At 36.8% G+C, this 20,552-nt stretch overlaps 2 protein-coding genes and 1 long non-coding RNA gene across 3 annotated transcripts in view; 1 reads left to right on the top strand and 2 right to left on the bottom strand.

Moving 5' to 3' along the window:
* tinc (tincar) overlaps nt 1–20,552 on the top strand; it is a 179,661-nt gene that overhangs the window by 115,195 nt on the left and 43,914 nt on the right. The window lies entirely within an intron of this gene.
* LOC135700841 (uncharacterized) lies at nt 1,821–2,340 on the bottom strand. The gene is made up of 3 exons (XR_010517607.1): nt 2,266–2,340; nt 2,142–2,205; nt 1,821–2,070 (listed from the first exon to the last, which is right to left on the bottom strand). It is a non-coding gene; the product is annotated as an uncharacterized LOC135700841 (long non-coding RNA).
* LOC135700842 (probable cytochrome P450 6d5) lies at nt 9,989–11,576 on the bottom strand. Its single transcript, XM_065221496.1, has 2 exons — nt 10,953–11,576; nt 9,989–10,885 (listed from the first exon to the last, which is right to left on the bottom strand). The coding sequence occupies exons 1-2, from the start codon at nt 11,574–11,576 to the stop codon at nt 9,989–9,991; spliced, it is 1,521 nt and encodes a 506-aa protein (XP_065077568.1).

Here is a 20,552-nt window from a genome sequence, read left to right as displayed (position 1 = left end):
AATATTGTTCAGTACACGTTTAGTGCATATTCTACAAATAAATAATCGCTATTACGTAAAACACTAATGCATTTCAATTCATCAATACGCGTCAATACGTATCCCCAATACGTTTGAATAAAACGGAAATACATGAGTGGTCTGCCCCTCGCATTTATCCGGCAGGCCAATTAGGTTCTGCAGCGTGACGTCACAAATGAACTCAGTGTTAATAGGCTGAACCTTTTTGACAGTTCAGTGGTACTGTTTACAAGCACTTAGTCGTTTTTTCGAAAAAACAAATTCTAAAATTTCCGAATTTCAACTTGAAAATTGTCGAGGAACAGCGCGTTGCAAGGATGTTGCTCGTGAACATTGCAGAAATGCTGTGTACATCTCACTGCAGTCTGAAAAATTATCGAGAAAATCCACCCAAGAAAAAATCGACTAAGTCCACGTAAACAGTACCACTGAACTGTCATCAGATTGAGGTTAACCCCGACGGTGCAAAACCTAATAGTTTGACGTTTAAGCGTTTGACATTTAACACGTTTTAGCGAATATTCGGTTCAGTTTACCGAGTTTCTCGGTTTTCACGTACCAATTTGGCAAATGTCGATACTTTACCGTACTTTTCGCTTCAGCCTTCATTTCTATCTGTAAAATTTATACTACACAGTTAGAAATTTTTACAGAAATCTGTAAAATTTTACCGAAATCTCAACAGCTGAACGTTCGGTAAACAGTTTAACAGATTTCCTGTACTTTTTCACACATATCTGTGATTTTTTCACAGATATCTGTAAACAATTACAGGAAAACTGTAAAACTGTTTACCGAACGTTCAGCTGTTGATATTTCGGTAAAATTTTACAGAAATCTGTGAAATAATCTTAGTGTGTATTTTACCGAAATTCGGGTCTGATTCGATAAATACGCCTGAATTTTTTTAACCATTTATTCTATTTCTTGTTGGTAACCAAAGAGGTTCGATAGAAAATCGAACCGAGTTCGATATTATTTTCTAAGTGTGTAGTGAATAATCACTGCACTGGTTGTACCTTTGACGCTACTGTTAAACTGTTCGTTAGAGAGAAAAAATACGATTCCTAGTTAATGGAAAACTGCTTGAATGATGGTGCCTATTCACAAATCCAGAAACGTGAATCATGCACACTCAGCGACGTTTTACTTGTTCGCTAATTTTGTTACCGAAAAAATCAGTAAATGAATAATATTACAGATTGTTGGGTATTTTTTTTCCCACATCCGGTAATGTTTTACCGAAATGACGGTTATCTGGGTATTATTTTGATAAATTCAGTGAAAAATGTAGCAGCACAAGTGAAAAGTAACTGGAAATGTGAAGTGAAAATTAATAATACGGTACACACAAAGAAAAGTCGTTTATAAAATTAAAAAAAAACCATTGGTAGATTTAAAAGTTTGCATTGGTTCTTTTTGGTAGAAAGCGGTTAACTTTCAAAATAAATGTCAACCAACCGTCAATTCAAAAGTTGTCCGCTCGATACTTTTAAAAGTTCAAATTTTCAAATTGAATTGTAGAACTGTCAAATGAAAAATATATTAGTGTTGAAATTAATGGTGGATTATTTTTGACTTGAAAATGTGGCATAGTTAAAATTAAATGGGCATTTTGAATTTAAATTAAAATATTTTTAAAAAATATTTACTTGGCAAAAAAAAAATATTTTGGTTTTAATTTTAGTGGATAAATATTCAATCTTCTTTATTATTATTTTTCAATAGGAGAAGATCAATTTTTTTGCATTGTTATTGTTATCTTTGTTGATGTTTACGTTATTGCGTCTCCCAAGTAACATTTCTGGTTTTATGAAGGTTCTGTAGACCATGATTTAGACTTGTAGAATGCTATAAAACCTTGATAAAACTTGCAATGTTGCTTAGGCTTGGAGCTATTCTCGCTTTGAGTAAACCTGCTACAGTAACAGGTACATGGTGATGTCACATTGCAGCATTGTCAGCAGCGTCATTGTTTACCGGTGGAGATTTTACGGCAGCGGATAGCGGAAGGAAGGTATCAAATTAGACCGTTTTTGGTGAGGGTTTCTGTGGAATATTAATTAAATATTGTTATATACCTTTAACATCTACTGTTGTAGTAGTCGTCGAACACTCACTTTCATTCCTAGCCATCTCGTCCGCTCGCAGATGACTATTGTTTCGGTCTCGGTTTCGGTTTATCTGAAATTAATAAAAATCTCTAATTAAACTCTACTATTGTTCTTAAATTTGATCGCCTACCTGATGCGATTATTATTTTCCATGGAGGAAAATTATTGTCCTTCCCAACTTTTCCTCGCTCTTCGTGACTCATCTGACGTCAAGCCAAATTAAGCGGCAAAACGAGGTCCAGTGCTGCCAAAAACTTTGCCTAGAAAATGTATTTTTGACAGTTGAACAACTTTCATTTAAAAAAAATGCACTTTTAAAATTACAAGTCGAACCTGAAAGAAACACTTTCAAACCAAAAAAAAAAATACTTTTAATTTGAATATTTTCGTTGTTAAAATTACGAAACTTAGGAAACTTTTAATTTGAAATGGCATTATTTTTATTAAAACAATTTTTGTTTTTTGTGTATAATAATTTCTAAGTGTGTGTAGTAAACTGCCGTAAGAATTCGATTCTCTGTTGTTTGGGAAAGGTTCTCAAGTTTCTTTATTACATAATGTGGTGCTATTTTATGTATTAGGGTCACTTTAACACAATGGCTTCTTCGGGTAAGAAATTTGAACTCGTGACTTTCAGCGTGAGATGCATGGTTGCCAACCACTAAGCGGGGCCCAATGTTACGCTAAATGTATTATCACTTCGCTCACTTTTTCATCACCGTGTCAAACAAGTGACAGAGAAGTGACACTCGTAATCATTCCCGTCAACCTGCTGGCATTATCTTTTATTTGTTAAAAGGGTATAATCCTTAATATAAATATGTTCAACTGAGTTATGTACACCCTACACCCTTACCGCACGTGTTCACGAGCTCCGGTGTACCTTGTACTCAAACCTACTCTAGGAAAATAACTGAATAAACAGCATTCACTGAACTTCAAAATTCAACACAATTTGTCAAGTTCCTCTTCAAAACTCGCCTTTACTTTTCACTGTAGAGCTCAAAAACCTCTTTTGAAACCACTTCAACATTTGAGCTCGCGCCTTAATTAAATAACGGAGTACTTAAATGCAATTTTACACGCTTCGAAGAAGTGCTAGAAAAAAATAAGCCCCATCTTGGAGCTCCTGATACACCTTGTCTGCCTCAAGCAGCCAAAGCTGTTAAATAATTGCTCAACCGTGCATTCCTTCAAAATAGTCCAACTTGCTGGAAGAATTTCTTCGCGTTAAATTCCCCAACATTGAAAGCCATTTTCCCCCGTTCGCTAAATTGTGAATAATTTGTGTTCTCTGGGTGACGTCTGCTTCAACCATCATATTATTTCATACTGCAAAAAGGCATCAGTCGAGTCGTCACCTTCCAAGTGGGGAATAAGATGAAAAAATAAACAAAATCATCAACCGGAAGTTAATCCAGCACAAATGTTTTTTTTTTTATTATTCGTTCCTCCTCCTGCCTTGTGAGTGCTTGGGGAATCAGGGGGAAAATCTGGTTTTCATGTGGCAGTGAAAAGGATGAAGCAGGCAAAGTCTTGACTTAATTGTGTCATTAGCTCACGGGGAGCGAATCCCCGCGGGTTGACTTTTGATGGGGGGTTTTTAAAAACTGTTGTTGTTCGCCTTGCTGGAGTTCTGTTCTTTGAGGAAAATAATTTTGTACTTTAAAAGCCATTGTTTTTGTGGAACTTGGATATTACGGGAAGAATTATTACCAAAACATAGAATATTGCTTTACTTTCTGGCATAAGACAGTTTTCCCAACAAACCGAACGAACGGCAGCAATCAACATCGTCCATCAACATAAACAGAGTCATATATCTGGTAATGGCCGTCAAAACTATCGTTGTGCCACCACAAGAGCATTCGAGTCCGACTGAAAATCGCAGACAAGCTGCCTGGAAAGGAGCGGTGAAGCTTCATAATCGTAAATATAATTCGACCATAAAGACGGACTTAAATTGATTTTTCCCTTTCTTGCACACTCCAGAGGTGATCATCGTATTCCACTCCGTAGTAGGACCTTCCAGGGACTTGTACTTGCAAGAACGTGTGGGTATGTGTATCTGTATCAGGTCCGACTATTCAATGAGCCGGAATAAGGAAGCGTCTCGTCTGCTCCGGGGATCTATCGTAGTGGCGCTGGACAAAGATGATGTGGCAGTTTTGTGCAATGGAACCGTTGTGGAACACGATGATAGGGATAGAGAGACCTTTGTTGTTCGTGCTTGACTCACTGCAGCTTGCCATGTATGAACGGATGTGGTAACCTTCTTACGGGAAAGCTGCTCTAATATGTTCTTTTTATAACGTCTATCTCGGTTAGCGATGATATGCGATATTATATTATCGTCGAATAAGTTGCTGGGCGGCTGCTGAGAAATGCCATCATCGATATTTAAATTGAAATTCTATGTCACATGATGTTTTTACTGCAAACAGCGTTTATTCTTGACAATAGTGTAAAGAACTTTTTGTCAATGCTTTAAAGTAGTATTTAGTACCTTCTCATACCAGCAGCAACAAAAAGCAAAATCGCGACGTAAAGCACGTCGGACGATAACCGATTCGATCCCATGTGGTCATATATGACCCCTACACAAAATAAGCTGTCAAAACTCACTGTTTAAAGATAATCATATAGATAAATAAATAAATAAATAAATAAAGATCCTTCAGCAATAGTACTTCAATTATTCAGTGAACAAATCAAGAATTTTAAAAAAGTTCTGAGGACATTTTAAGGAGTGTTCTGAGAAAGGTTTCAAGAAAATTATTAACGAACTTCAATAGCAGGTTTTAAATGGTTTCTGAAAAATGCTTAAAGATAAATCTGAAGAAATTACTAAAGGAATTGTAATGATCAGTGCTGAGATTTGTCATTGTCATTGACAAACTTTCGCGCGATATTGACAAAATTGTTCGTCACATAGTCACTGACAGACTTGATCCTCAAAAAAACCTTCGTCAAAATCTCATTAATTTTTTCGTCAATGACAAAGATTCACCTGGAAACAAAAAGTGTAATTTAGTACATTCTGTGTCACATTATTGTTATCCAAGTAGCTCAGGACGTAGATACTTGTTCACTGAAATGGATCCATGTAATTGTTTTGCTCAAGTCATTTAATTTCGTTACAAATTTAGCTAATAAACAAATCTGCACATTTTCGTCACTGACACCATTGTCATTGACAATTGACATGGTTTGCCTTGACTATGACTGTTAGCTCAAATGAGTGACCAAAGTAGAATTTTCAATATCACCGTGTACTGTCGAGATTTTGCAGCACTGGTAATGATTATACCAAGAGTATTTTATACATAGAATAGACTGAAGTGCGAGGTTTCATGAGAATACCAACAATACTGTAGAACGAATATAAAAAAAAATCAGCAGAAGATGAAAAATTGAATCTGTGTCAGACATTTTACGTGAGAATATATATATATATATATTTTGAATTAATTTAAAAAAAATGTTGATTTTTGTGACCTTTGTGTTAAACTTTATTCTAGAATGGTCTAAAAACAACCATAAATGTCAATTTGTTTATTTTATTCCTAACCCATACTTATATTTCTAACAAATGTCCAAGTTATTTATAATAATGATGGGAGCGACCCCGGCGTAGAGTTTAGCATCTATACCTCTCACGCCAAAGTCACGAGTTCTTGACACATGAAATGTGTCAGAACTTTACATGATATATAATATAAACGTATTGTGACGCTCCATTTATGTGCATCATATTGAACAGAAATTTACACTCCCTCCCCTTGGCTAGTTTTTGCACCTTGCTGTTGGTGGGCGGGCTTAATTTCATGCTAGTGGAGTGTTGGAAACGGTAGGTTTATGGTCGGCGTTGCTAGCTCATGCCGCGATAGAATGGCGTCATGGGCAGGCAATGGGGATTACTAAGCTTCCCCTCTCTGATAAACCACTGCATGAGAGAACCAAATATCTAGTCTAGCAGTGATAGTATCACACTTGTTACTCCTTTAATTGAGAGCCGCGTCGTAGTACGCTTACGTATAGGCACTGACGTTGGGTGTGATACTGGCGGGTTTTGCCGCAAATCACTCTTATTTTATTTATTTTTACGCAGATAGATTCATTTGGGTTTGCAAGGGAATTATACTATTGAAATATTTCAGAAAGTGCCCAACAGTGCTCCTTCTATTTGCGTGACAAGCTTTCATTGTTGTTTTCATTGAAGTATTACTCAGAAAACAATGTTAAACATCATTTTTGTACATGGTATTGTAACTAATCTTATATGTGCTTCATTTTGATTTGGGATAAGTGTTTGAACTATGGCTCGGGATTTCCACTGTGGTGTAATTATATTGGGACATACCCATATGTATTTTTGTGGTGCCACATAGTGGAAACGTGAGAGCGTAGTTGGAACATTTACCCTACACAATATACAATTTAAAATTAGCTTGGAAACTAACTTCAAAGTGAAGCATTTTAGTCACTTGAAGGTGTCATCTGGGACGAACAAAGATATAAGATAAGATATGTTAAAGCCAGAAGTACTTGAAACACGTTAAATTGTAGTTTAAAAGCATGGGTTTTGGGAAAGAAAACAATGTTAAACATCATTTTTGTACATGGTATTGTAACTAATCTTATATGTGCTTCATTTTGATTTGGGATAAGTGTTTGAACTATGGCTCGGGATTTCCACTGTGGTGTGCTTATATTGGGACATACCCATATGTATTTTTGTAGTGGAAACGTGAGAGCGTAGTTGGAACATTTACCCTATACAATATACAATTTAAAATTAGCTTGGAAACTAACTTCAAAGTGAAGCATTTTAGTCACTTGAAGGTGTCATCTGGGACGAACAAAGATATAAGATAAGATATGTTAAAGCGAGAAGTACTTGAAACACGTTAAATTGTAGTTTAAAAGCATGGGTTATGTAGGTAGATTAGAGATTTCAGTTATTTATTAAATAAACTTCAATTATAGAATTCAGAAAGTTAATTAACATAAGAGATAGGACGCGGGGGGTCCGCTAAGGGAGGTGACTAGCCTATGAAGTTGTATAATAAATCTTCCTATTTAGTGTATTTGTTAATTACAGACAATGTCAATAGCGAAAGTCATATCTTCAACCAGGCGCTTACGAACAAGTGAAATTTTAGGAAAGATGTGTGAAATATGTTGATAGGTTTGAAATAAGAATTAGGATTGTTGTGCTTTAGTTTTCGGTAAGGTATGATGTGTCAACAAAGCCCTTTTGAGCAAATTTTCAAACATCAAATTGATTGAGTGATTTATTGAAAGACATTGCGTTGCGAAAATTGACAAGTCATACATCTAACATAGTAGTAGTAGCAGTGTCGCATAATCTTATCACAATTGCTGCAAATAGTGCTGGAGGGGCCAGCAGGGCTGAATACGGATCAAAACTAACATAACTACTAACACTAAAATGATCCCGGAACTAACACTTATCCATTGCACTTTTAGTTATTTATTAGTTTTATTTTTCTACTAAGTCATCTATGCTTCTTTCTATTGTTTGGATCAAGTACAACTAATACTAATCTATCTTTATGTATGTTTTACTCCCTTTTAACCCATTATCTTTATGCATGGCGAATCATATGACGTGAGACACGTACAAGCTGGAACTCAAAGAATTACTTCGAACAGGATGTCAAACAAATTCAGGACCAATCCAAATGAGACCAGAAACCAACAAAGCTTCGGGGAGTTATATATTCTGGGAGAGGTATTTGATAAATAATCAAAAAGTGGTAAGTTAAAATCAGAGCCAAGGATCATGAGAGGTAATTGTCAATAATTCATTAATTAGTAGAAATCTCGATAACTTTTTCAAGGGAGCGTATCGGCTTTTGTAGGCGGTGCGTTTGGTCGTCGATTTGGCGTAACTGGTGGCTCGCCCGCGCGTGCTGGCACTATCATCAGATAGGGGAAATTTTCCTCTACCTGCTGGTGGTGTTGATAAGCGTGTGCGAGATGTCGGTTGCGCCGGATCAACGATCGGATGCATTGTTTGCAGGAGCTGGTGCTTCCCTTTGAAAAAGTAATCGAGAAATAACCATATTATCCTGTAATTGATATTACTATTTTTATATATCAATGAAATTAGTCATGACAGAGTAACAGATGGGGAAGGACAATAGACACAAGTTGACACAATAAACAAGACAAGTGGGGGTTAATACACAAGACAAAATGACAAAATAAGTGACGACAGAAGACAAGACTGGGACGAAAATCAACCTTTTAAAAAAACAAGAATGCGCAATTATATTATCAAAACTATTTGGATCAGCACAAAAACAACAGTGACCAAACGGGCACCATAGCCTAGGAACGTCTGTGTGTTGATTTAAAATAGAGGCTCATAGAAGCAAAATTTATCAATAAAAGGGGTCCAGTGTAGAGTTTTAGCAAGTTGCTGCCACTGGATCACTAGAAAAAAAAATCATATTGAACAGAAATTTACACTACTTTTTCGAACTGTGCAGGTGAGACGTATTAACCAAAGAAGAAAAAGAAGAACGAGCATTGTTGTTGACGACGCATTCAGTACGAAAATAATAATTATTCTTTTTAAATTATTTGAACCCACCGAGGAACACGGATAGCACAATCACATAAATTTCTTCACACGTACAGCAAACCGCGATTGCAATCAGGAATACAAATTTATACCGCAACTTAACTCATACGAGTGGGAATGAATTGCTCGCAGTATAAAGTACACAGTTCGAAAAAGTAGTGTAAATTTCTGACACTATGATGCACATAAATGGAGCGTCACATACCATATAAATTCACATTACAGATCGTGTAAATTTATTAGCCATTTCATGAAATATTCTAAATATTGTATGCAACCATCCATCTTTGTAAGCAATATTTCTTACAAGTTGCTAGTTTACGTAAAAATGAAGTTTACATGCTTCAATTTTAGCATGCATGGATATTTACATCACCTTAATTGTTGTCATAATTTCTTAATCTTTTGGTGTGTAGATAAATCACTGCCACTCACTTACGTGGTTTTCCTCTATCCATGTAATGCACAATTGCAGAAGTTGCCTCAAATAGTAATGTCACAGACAAGCCGAACTATCAGTAATTGTTGGCTTATTCTGATAGTTCCATTAAATTTATTTTCTTGACTTGCAACGGTTAAGACGTCAAAACTGGCAAGCACAATATTAAATCTGTTTTAGTGAAATTTACACTAGATTCCCTTCACAAATCATCAGCTGGAAACAAACACTTGAAACTACCCAGCCATCCATGAGCAGTCATCACATTTGCAACCAGTTTTCCGCACACCATTCATCTTCGAATCGACATCGCCAAAATTTCCACGTTCTTTCAGCACCGACAAATAAGCTCCAAGTTCTAATTATATGAGAAACGACACTTGAGAAAAGTTTATTCAGAAACTACCGTAAATAATAAACTTTGGTTTCCTCTTACTTACACAGTTTTGCATTCTCAAAGCCCTGCATAAATCGACTTTTTTTTTTGGTGGCAGTGGAATCGTTACTTTGCTTGCCAGAAAGTCGAAATGAGGAGTGAGCAACGAAAAGTAATCGAGTCGAGCCTTGATATTTCGAAATTAAAGTGCACAGATTCGAGGCGTTTGAATATGTTAAATGAAGAACTGAAGAGCCAGAGACCTAAAAGCTACGGATTCAGGATTGGCATTGGAACATGTGAATTCACAAAAAAAAAACAATTACGTATTATCTAATCAATGCGCTTTCACAGTAATAATAATGAAACGAGCTATATTTAGAATAATGTTTCAACAAGCAATCAACCCGTTTACGTGAAGCCTACCACCCACGACCGCTAACCTTCAAATTTATGCCACTAACTGGCATAGGGACGAAGTTATTCGTATCCATGATTAACTCCGGTTCTTCGTGCCCAAACAGCTCGAAGCTAAACTTGGACAGCAGCAGCGACAGTCCCACCTTGGTCTGTATCTTGCCCATTCGCATCCCGATGCAGATCCGTGGTCCATCACCGAACGGTGCGTACGGTTTGTTCTTCACGTCCGGGTCCCGGAAGCGCTCCGGATCGAACCGCATAGGATCCGGATAGTACTGTGGATCGTGCTGCATTCCACCGATCTGCAGTACTACTGCCGTTCCTTTTTCGATTACAAAATCCGAGTCCGGGACCTTGTAGTCTTGGGTGCATTCTCGGTTCAACACTGGCACCGCTGGGTATTTCCGCAAGGTTTCATCGATGCAACATTCCAAGTAGCGCATCTCCATGATGCCTTCGTAGGTCAACTTACCTCCGTGACATTCCATCACAGAATCGACTTCTTCTTGAACTTTGCGCTGAATTGAGGGATTCTTGGCCAGCTCGTACAGACAGAAGGACATCGTCGTGGAAGACGTCTCGAATCCGGCAATGAAGAATACATGCGCTTGCGCAGCGACCTCCTCCAGCGACAGGTTCTTGTACTTACTTGTTGTATCAACATCCCACCGTTCATCAATCGAAACGGTTCCCGTATTACGGAGCTGTAGCAGCAGCTGCATCATGTCCTTACGAGTGACGCCATTCTTTTCCCGATATTCTAACGTCTCCCGAACTACGTCCAGGATGAACCGCTCCACATCGTCATCAACGGATTTAATTTTCAAGTACTTGTTCAGCTTCGGAACCATAAACGTTATCAGAAAACGCATGCCGTTGCGGAAGCTTGGCTCAAATACCTGAAAATTGATAAACTCACCGGTAGATAAGATAACGAATCGGTCAGATTATCTGACGCACACCCACCTTACGCCCGATCTGACGGAACGGTTCGTTGACATTGTTAATCGAATCAATCTTAATCCCGAACGCCACTGAAGCAATACTGTCCGTATTGTAGCATGCCAAAATCTCCCGGATCTCAACGACATCCTCATTGTCAGCGTGCTTTTGGATGTAGTCCTGCAGCACAACCCCCGTATCGACCAGGATCTGGAACATGCCCTTAAGTTTGCCACTGGTAAAGGTCGGTGTCAGCTTGGCTCGTAAGTGCTTCCACTTTTCTCCGGCCAGAGAAAACAAGTGTCCACTCAGTGGATCGTTCACTTCGTCCACGTGTGGACCACGGTCGTGGAAGTGCTGAAAATCGCGAACCATGATGTCCTTGGTCAGCTGGGGATCGTTGACGAATAGCACCGGGCGCAAGAGGATGTATCCACCGACCAGGCGCCATTGTTTGCTACGTTCGTAGATGTTTTCGCAGCCCTTCGGGAAGGAGGCCTTACCGAGGAAGACTTCCGTAAAATTGCCAAACGGAAAGAATGGAGTCAGCTGGCGCACTCCTCGACGCTTCCAATAGCCGAAGACATAGTTTAAGAACGCAAAGGCTACCACGCAGAATAGCGCCAGTCCAATTGATAGCGGTGACATTTTGGTACTGATACACCAGACGAGGGTTATTAGATGGTGCACAAGCTAAATTTGTGTTCACCACAATACGCTGATTACAAGATAATTGATAAGATTTTTTAAATCATCTGAGCATCACGATGACTTTGCCGAATCAAAATTGATTTGACATTGCCCCCTTTCTGTTTCCGTGGCGTTTGGAGATATTGGTCCACGCGGCGCAATTAGTTGAAATTGAGAGATTGAGATAACAAATGTTTAAGAAATTAAGACCCTGAAGAAAAATTATAACTCGTTTAAAGAATTTACTTTATTTTATTGACACAAAGCCTACCAAGATGTATTCACCGTTTAACCTGATTTTTTTTTATAGGTTTTGTACTGTAACAGACCAAACATAAAAGTAACCCTCAAATATTATTCAAGATTTAAGCAAGCAGTTGCTGTCTATATACCACGTGGACACCTTCGGATGGCGGGGTAGATATTTGGCAAATGTCCACAGTCCATACACCCAATCGGGGGATTTGCTTTCAATTATGAGGGATTCATCATCGCAGGATGTTAGTGCAATCCACATGAACGGAGTATGAGAGATATACCGAGCTGCATTGGACCTCAAGAAAATTGGAGACCGAAAAATGTTATATGAGTGAAATGAATTAGGTATGTCAAAAATAAATAGAAAAAAAAAAATGATTAGCAAACCTGTGCTCCCTTCACATCTTAGACAGAACATGAAATAAAAAATATAAAAAAAAACATTGCATCGTCTGCAAGGTCAACTTACATCATTCTCTGCGGTATTCGCTGTGAAGGATGATAGGAAATGCAACTAACATTCAATGTAATAAATTTTTGGTTTGCGTGTACAAGTTTTCAAAAAAATATATGGATGGTTTTATATGGAAGGGGAGGTGTTCTAAAACCTCTAAAAACTGTCCACGTAGTATATGCACAGATAAAAATTCTGAATTTTAATGTTGATGTAAACATTCATTCAGGTAGACTTGTATTTTATTTCACGCAACCGAGCAACTTGCAAACAATGTTGTTTACAAAGATGGACTTTTGTATACAATATTTGCTACATTGCATGATATATGTCAGACCTTTACATGATATATAATGTAAACGTATATGATATGTGACGCTCCATTTATGTGCATCATATTGAACAGAAATTTACACTAATTTTTCGAACTGTGTGGACAGCCCCTTAAGATTTGAGTAGCTCAAAATTATTTGCTGAGTGACTACACAGATAAAAATTCTGAATTTTAATTGTGATGTAAACATTCATTCACGTAAACTTAAATTTAATTTCACACAACCGAGCAACTTGTAAACAATGTTGTTTACAAAGATGGGCTTTTGTATACAATATTTGCTACATTGCATGAATTGTGCTAGAACTTTACATGATATATAATGTAAACTTATATGATATATGATGCTCCATTTGTGTGCATCATATTGAACAGAAATTTACACTACTTTTCGAACTGTGTATATTGTATGACGTTACAACGTTTTACACTTCTCCACTACACTACTCAACAACTACTCCACAAAATGTTTTGACATTCTCAAATCAGAAACTCTTGATTAATTATTAGTGTACTCACACCAAAAAAATCTGAATTTTACTGGCGATATAAACATCCATGCATGCAAACATTCATATAGCGAATTCGTTTATTATCGGGGTTAACACCAGTTCCAACCCAGTGCGAAACCGAACTTTTTGTCAGTGTGAACCTCAACCTGAGCTAGGTTTTAAAAACAAACGAGCAAACTGACGTTTGTCAGAAAACAAGCAGACCCAATCTTGATACCCGATCCAGGTTGGAACTGAATTATAAACGAATTCGCTAATACATGTAAACTTCCTTTTCACGTAAATTAGCAACTTGCAAGAAATGTTGCAAAAAAAGTGGACAGTTGCATACAATATATGGGATATTGCACGACATGTCTCATAAATTTACACGATCTATAATCTAAACTTGTATGATATATGACGCTCCATTTATGTGCATCATAGTAACGGAAATTTACACTACTTTTTTTTAGCTGCACAGTTCGAAAAAGTAGTGTAAATTTCTGTCACTACACAGATAAAAATTCTGAATTTTAATTGTGATGTAAACATTCAATCACGTAGATTTGTATTTAATTTCACGCAACCGAGCAACTTGCAAACAATGTTGTTGACAAAGATGGGCTTTTGTATACAATATTTGCTAAATAGCATGAAATGTTCAGAACTTTACATGATATATAATGCAAACGTATATGATATGTATGATATATGTGCTCCATTTATGTGCATCATATTGAATAGAAATTTACACTACTTTTTCGAACTGTGTATGATGCACATAAATGGAGCGTCACATATCATACAAATTCACATTACAGATCGTGTAAATTTATGAGTCATTTAATGAAATATTCTAAATATTGTATGCAACCATCCATCTTCGTTAGCAATATTTCTTGCAAGTTGCTAGTTTACGTGAAAAGGAAGTTTACATACTTCAATTTTAGCATGCATGGATATTTACATGACCATTAAAATTCATAATTTTTTGGTGTGTGTGTAGTTATAGCTATACGTTCCAATTATGGTGTGTTCCAATAATGGTCTGTAAAATTCCCCATGCTTTTAAAATAATATTCTAATGAAAATTCTTCTAAAATATTTGAGGTATTCGAAGAAATACCTTCATTTTGAGTACTCAACATTATTATTTCATTAAGACGGTTCCGAGACACATCCTTTTTTTGCGTCTAGATATTAAATGACTCAAGCTTTAGCATCGATGTTAAAATGTTAACTCATTTACAATGCACACTGTACAGTCATAGAGGTAACTCTAAGACCACTGGGTCCCGAAGAAAATCATTATTATTTTTGGCTCACTCAGTACCAGAACAACGGTCCCAAGCAGTCCCAAGCTATTTCACTCACCCCTGCATGTTCTGCATGAATCCACACACCCTTGATGTTATCTGTCAAACTTTCATAGCGAATCAAAACAAACATAGTGTAGTAATAGAATTTCAACTAGAATAGGGTACGTTAATCGTTTGCTTGGGACCAATAGGCTACTAAAGTGGTGAGTCAATTTAAAATCGTTAGTTTCGTATTGATTGTTGGTACAGTGGTCCAGAACAGGGATGGAAAATCATTTAAATTCATTTCGTGCATTCATTTACATTCATTTCCTTCTAACTTTTTTCATAAACAGAATTCCGTAAAATAGTGTTTCAAGCTTTTGTAGGCTTTGATATTACCTACATCTTTTGTAAACAACTCAAATCAGTATCTCTTATGTATATTTTCTTGAATTGAGTTAGGGTGGCGCTAAAAAAAAACAATTATTTTGCTCTAGTTTTCTTATTTCAAATTTCTTGTCAATATCTTTCGCCGATAAAGAGGTATTGACGTTTTTGTACTAAAAATATGCACTTTTCAAATGTTAATATCTCTGGTTGGGGCAAACAAAAAAAAGTTTTTATACGGCATTTGAAAGGGCGTATGTTATTCTGAATAATTTGAAAAATTGGAGGTATGTTATTTTTTAAACTCGTATAAAATCAATTCGAATTTATTAATTTTTTTACTATATTTGGGTATATCTTTTTTATTAGAAGAGATACAGACAACAAATTTCACTATAAAACATTTGTTTTAAAGAGTTTTAAAAGTTTCTGCAGGATGACTTTTATGAGAAATTTGAATTTAAATTTATTCAAACAAAAAAGTTAGATTTTTGATTTTAATGATAATAAGAACCACGCTTGAATTCATTGTCATAAAAATAAGGGCCAACTTTGTAGAAGAGACTGTTAGTCTAAAGATTCAATTTCAGGCTCAAAACATATCATTCCACCTAAATCTGCATTCTGGACCACTGTACACTGGGCCAGGAATGCAATTTAGCGGAGCAAAATTAATAACTCCGAAACGCAGCATTTCCGCGACTTGGTGTCTTAGACAAAGTTTCTCATCATAATAAGGACCATCTATTGACATAAAAATAGTTCAAAACTCTTCCGCAAAGATGGTACCACAATCTAACTTCTTTTTCTGCGTTTTGGAGACTTGATGTCTTCGGCAAAGTTGTTTACCTTGATAAAATAAACAACACTTTAGAAGACCATTCTCTAGCTAATAAATTATCACACTAAACTTCATGTTAGATAGCATTTTCTACCAACTCTGAGCAGGGTGTGGAGTTTTGACGTCTGTAGAAGAGTTGTTTATTTTATCAAGATAAGCATCTTTGCCAAAGTCGTCAAGTCTTCAGAACGCCATAAAAAAAGTTTTAGAAAAAAAAATACATGTTCCACCAAAATGAAGAAATCTCGAAAACACCAAAATATACCTCTCTCAAATTCTGATATTTTGTTTATCGAGTGTTGCTTAATTTTTGCTGAAAATGTCAGGTTGCAATTTTTTGCGTTTTGTTTGCGTTAATAAAGTTAAAAAATTGTTGTATTCTTTCGTTTTTTTTTTCAACATTATCTTTAAAATTGAAGCTTGAACCAGTATTTTTTTTTCACAAGAATTATTTATTTAATGCATTTTCATAAGAGAAAAATATAATATTATATGGTTGTAAGCAAAATAACCGAAACAGAAGGAAAAAACCAAATTTCTGCCATTTCTTTTTTTCTTTAACTTCCTCAAAATCGGAACCAGTAGGCTGTGGCAATTTTACGTCTTGAAAAGAGTTGTTTATTTTGTTGAGATAAACAAGTTTGCCCGAGACACCAAGTCTCCAAAACGTCAGATAAAGAAGTAGGATTGTGGTGCCATATTTGCGGAAGAGTTTTGAACTATTTGTTTATGTCAATAGATTGTCCTTATTATGAAGAGAAAGATTTTCCAAGGCACCAAGTCGCGGTTCGTTTTGGAATTATTAATTTTGATCCGCTAGATTGCATTTCTGGCCCAGAGTGCAATGTACTCATGCTATAAGTTTGTAACGTCACCCCCCCCCCCCCCCTTTTAAAGCCCTAGACGTGTGACGTAATGTATGGATGTTCTCTTAAGAAAATTCTAAAAGAAGGCTTCTTTTGGGTGCTCATTCTAGACGCTTGTCCGTCGCTCTGCTTCTCTAACTAAAGAAAACATAGGCTGGATATGAAGCACGTTGCATGCTTATAAACATACAAACATTAAAAGAGAGACGTGAATATGCAATGGTTTCGTTTGTTGTATATGTATTTGTACTAGTCTACATCGGATTGAAAGATGATATATATTGGTAAGAATATTAACTATTCCATAAGACCACCCAAACATTCATGAGGGGCGGAAAATTGCTAGGACGGCTGTGTTCCATTTGGTGAATATTCCCTTCAATTTGTCAGATGAAAAATATTCAAATAACCCTGCTATTCCAGCGGGCTTATTTTTGACAGCGAAAGAATTAATTGTGAAAAACATCTAATCGAATATCGGTCAGAGAACTTCAGAAGGATTTTCGAACATTTTAATTTATTTTCGAAGTGTCAATTTTAATCGAAACTTCACCAATTGGAACACTGCCTAAATAGGTTTTTTTACTTAACGGCGAGATCGAAAATAAACTCTGGCAAACATGATCAATTTATGTTCGACATTCGTGCGATCGATAATGTCGATAATACAGGAATATTCAAATTTGATATTCGAACCATCACTTTGGCTGTGTTCCAATTGGGTTCTTATTTATATCGGTTTTTATACATTATCTGAAAAAGCTTCGTTTTCTGAGTACAACGATATTTTTTCAAGCTTATAGACTTTCATCTCGGGATTTGAATCAAGATTTAAAGCCAAATAATAACTTCACTAAAATGCAACTAACAAATTGACAGCTCGCTCCTATACAAAGTCCAATCAAAGGGCGTTAAGATGGTGATTTTTGCTATTGTAATCACACTTACTTAAAAAAAAGTTCCAGTACTCCAAAATTGATAATATTCTGGATTACAGCTCCATTAATAATGCAGATTTTGAAAATTCATTTACCTCAATACCCTTAAAGAACCCAATTGTTGAATTTTAACTTAAAATTTACTCTTCGAAAATAGATTGAAATATTCGAAAATCCCGCTGTTGTTGATCGACCGATTTTTGACTAGGTGTTTTTCAAAATAATTCTTTGTCTGTCAGAGATAAGTACGCTGGAATATCAGGGCTGTTTGAAAATTTATCAACTATAAAACTTAAGTGAAAATTAACCAAATATATACAGCCTTAACCCTCTATATTGCCATCAAGAATCAATATTTTTTTCTGCTCACTCGAAATATCTTTTGAACCTCTTTAACTGTTGGAAACTTTAAACATTTGACACTAGCATTTATTTTTTAGCAATGACAAATTTTAGAATTTAACAGCAATATTAAAACCAATAAACAGCCATTTGTGATTCACACAAAATTTTATTGATTTAACATTTTTCGTACTAAACGTAGTTTAATAAAATTGAGGGCAAATTAAAAACCTATGGGTGCTGCCTACCTGGCGTCGGTAGCATTGGTGCTCAGCACGGAAAACAAGATCGACGGAAAAACAAATCAAGAAAAAAAAATCTATGTTTTTTTCATAAATGGGCAAAATTTTACCTCATTTGTCTCCTAGTTCTTAAAAATATAGCAGTTTGAAAAAAGGTTCTCAAATATGAAGAGATTCCCCCAACCGATGAAGCCCAAATTTGTACAGATAAACCTTAAATATTTGTTCAACTCAGGCCCATCGAAAAATACTGGGCTATTATGAAGCAGGTACTACGGAAGCATCCCAAGAAGGTCAAATCTGAGGAAGACATGAAGAAAAAGTGGGTTTCCGTACAGAAGAAGCTGCAGCCAGATGTTGTACGGAACCTAATGAGTGGAGTTAAGCGTACGGTGTGAGCGTACGGTTATGGTATTGAAGTTGAATGAAATAAATATTCCAAAAGCTTACTGATGGCTTATATTTTATTGTATGAAAGTTTTCTACAGCGTTATTTCCCTGATGCAATTTGAAGTGGGACACCCTTTACTTTTCCGTAGACCTGAACCCAAGTCACTGTACGAGAAGAACTTTTCATCAAGAAGATCAGTATTGAGTTGTTGAATTGTGCAAGTACCGGATGCTTGCGACGAGTATTTTACCCCACCATCCGAGGGAAAAGCCGGAGGCAGCAAAGTGCTTCTATTTCTCCAATATTGAATAATTCCAAATAAGTACAACGTTGCTTCCCAAAGGAAGATGTCCCATCTTTGATTTTCACTTCTACAAACTGATGGATTAACACCATCATTATGGTAACCGCTATGATTGTGCAGATTGTGTCAAAATTGATTTCGTTAAAGCACAGGATAGGGCTACCGAACGCCCTGACGAAGTCATCGGCAGTGTATGGTGGTAACCCTGGTAGACTCTTTGACCTGAAGTGTTTATGATGATGAATGAGTTTCAAAGATTGCTTGGATTGTTTTGTGAAGGAATATGCTATCATTGCCCAAGGGGCCAACCGCGCCATGATTGGATGCTTTTGCGTTGCGATGGAGGTGGCTCAGATAAGGCGATTTCTTGAACAAACAGCCGTTCTACCTCGTCGTCGTCGTCGTTGTCGTCGTCAAAAACAAACTGCAGAAGGGGAAGCACATCAAAGCTCGCGCAAGATTGTGGGAGTAGGATGTGTGCATATTGTTTTATTTTGATGTTTTTTACGAGTGCACGTACTCTTCCCGATTTTTTCCCTGGCGAAGCTGGCATGGTATATTTTTGGTTATAGACTGGTGTGGAAGGAGGGGCTAACGGTTTCATAAAAATAAAAGGTGCTGTTCATAAACTACGTAGACAGTTTATATACCGTTTGGAAAATTCGTGTAAATTTCTGCGATATCTAGCACACATGCTCCGAAGATGAACCAGCCTGCGGCTGAAAATCTCCTAAATAGAGATAATAATAAATCTAGCACACACGTATTTTTTTTCCTTGATTTGTTTTCCGTACTGGGTACCAGTGCTACCGACGCCAGGGAGGCAGCTCCCACACCTGGACCCTACCTACCGACCCATCAACTCATGGACCCGGCAGTGCCATCTAGGATTGAACCCAGATCTTTTGGGGTGAGAGGCAATCACGCTCACCACTACAACACCGGCACCGCTATTACATATTACAATTTAAGGGCGATATCGCATAAATTTGCAATGTTTTTCACAAGCTGGTGACCAATTTCGTTTTATGCAAATTTTAGCTCCAAATTAAATGAGAGAAAGTTTTACATGATCATTAAAATTCAGATGTTTTTTTCCGTGTACGTTCAACAAAATGTTTAAAAATGATTATGAACAACATGGGAAGGGGGAAGCTTCAAATCGTTCAAAAATCGTCTGTGTAGCTTATGGACAGCCCCTAAGAGCCTACCGTGTCCGTCCAGAAACACCTTTTCTCAGGTCGAGGAGACGTGAATGCTAAGGATCGTCCTTGCTGTGACGCAACGGATCGGGAAAGTGTCACCAAAACTAAGAAGAATGCAAGGTGACCGGAAACAGGAGGGGAAAAAGTGCGTTTGGCAATTCCCGTCACGGGAGCACGACCGAGAATGAAGCTGATTAGATAAATCTTCCGGGGGGATGTTAAATCTTTTATAGAGCTTTGATATTACAACGGGAGAGAGGCAGCCCCCGGTTGGATGAGGGTCGATTTTCATGGTTATGTTATTTTTTGTTTGGATTGATATTCACAGGTAGGGTTTATTTTATTCTTCACCCCTTCAACGCTTGAAAGGGGTTTGTCCCATGTTTTGCACGTGTTGAGATGAGGGGGATTTGAAATATTGCACTTATGGTGAAATATTTTCGTGCGTCTGATGGGGTCGGAGCATAAGATTAGAATTATGTGGAGGATGGAAATCGTTTTTTTTTAGGAAATAAGTAAACAAACCAAAGTCTTCGTCGTCAGAAATTCATTGCAAAGTGGCATCAGAGAGTTATTG

Source organism: Ochlerotatus camptorhynchus, unplaced genomic scaffold (genome assembly GCF_037179485.1).
Source record: "Ochlerotatus camptorhynchus isolate MF236.1 unplaced genomic scaffold, CSIRO-AGI_Acam_v1.1 ptg000143l, whole genome shotgun sequence".
NCBI lineage: Eukaryota > Metazoa > Arthropoda > Insecta > Diptera > Culicidae > Ochlerotatus > Ochlerotatus camptorhynchus.
The sequence above is the reverse complement of the archived record's forward strand: the minus strand, read 5'-3'. Positions and strand labels throughout refer to the sequence as shown.

What these genes read in the sequence shown, in the direction of transcription:
- LOC135700842 (XM_065221496.1), bottom strand. Translation starts at nt 11,576, where the DNA reads ATGTCACCGCTATCAATTGGACTGGCGCTATTCTGCGTGGTAGCCTTT. An exon ending in TCCGTCAGATCGGGCGTAAG is followed by an intron (nt 10,886 to 10,952) that starts GTGGGTGTGCGT and finishes ATCAATTTTCAG; the next exon opens with GTATTTGAGCCAAGCTTCCG.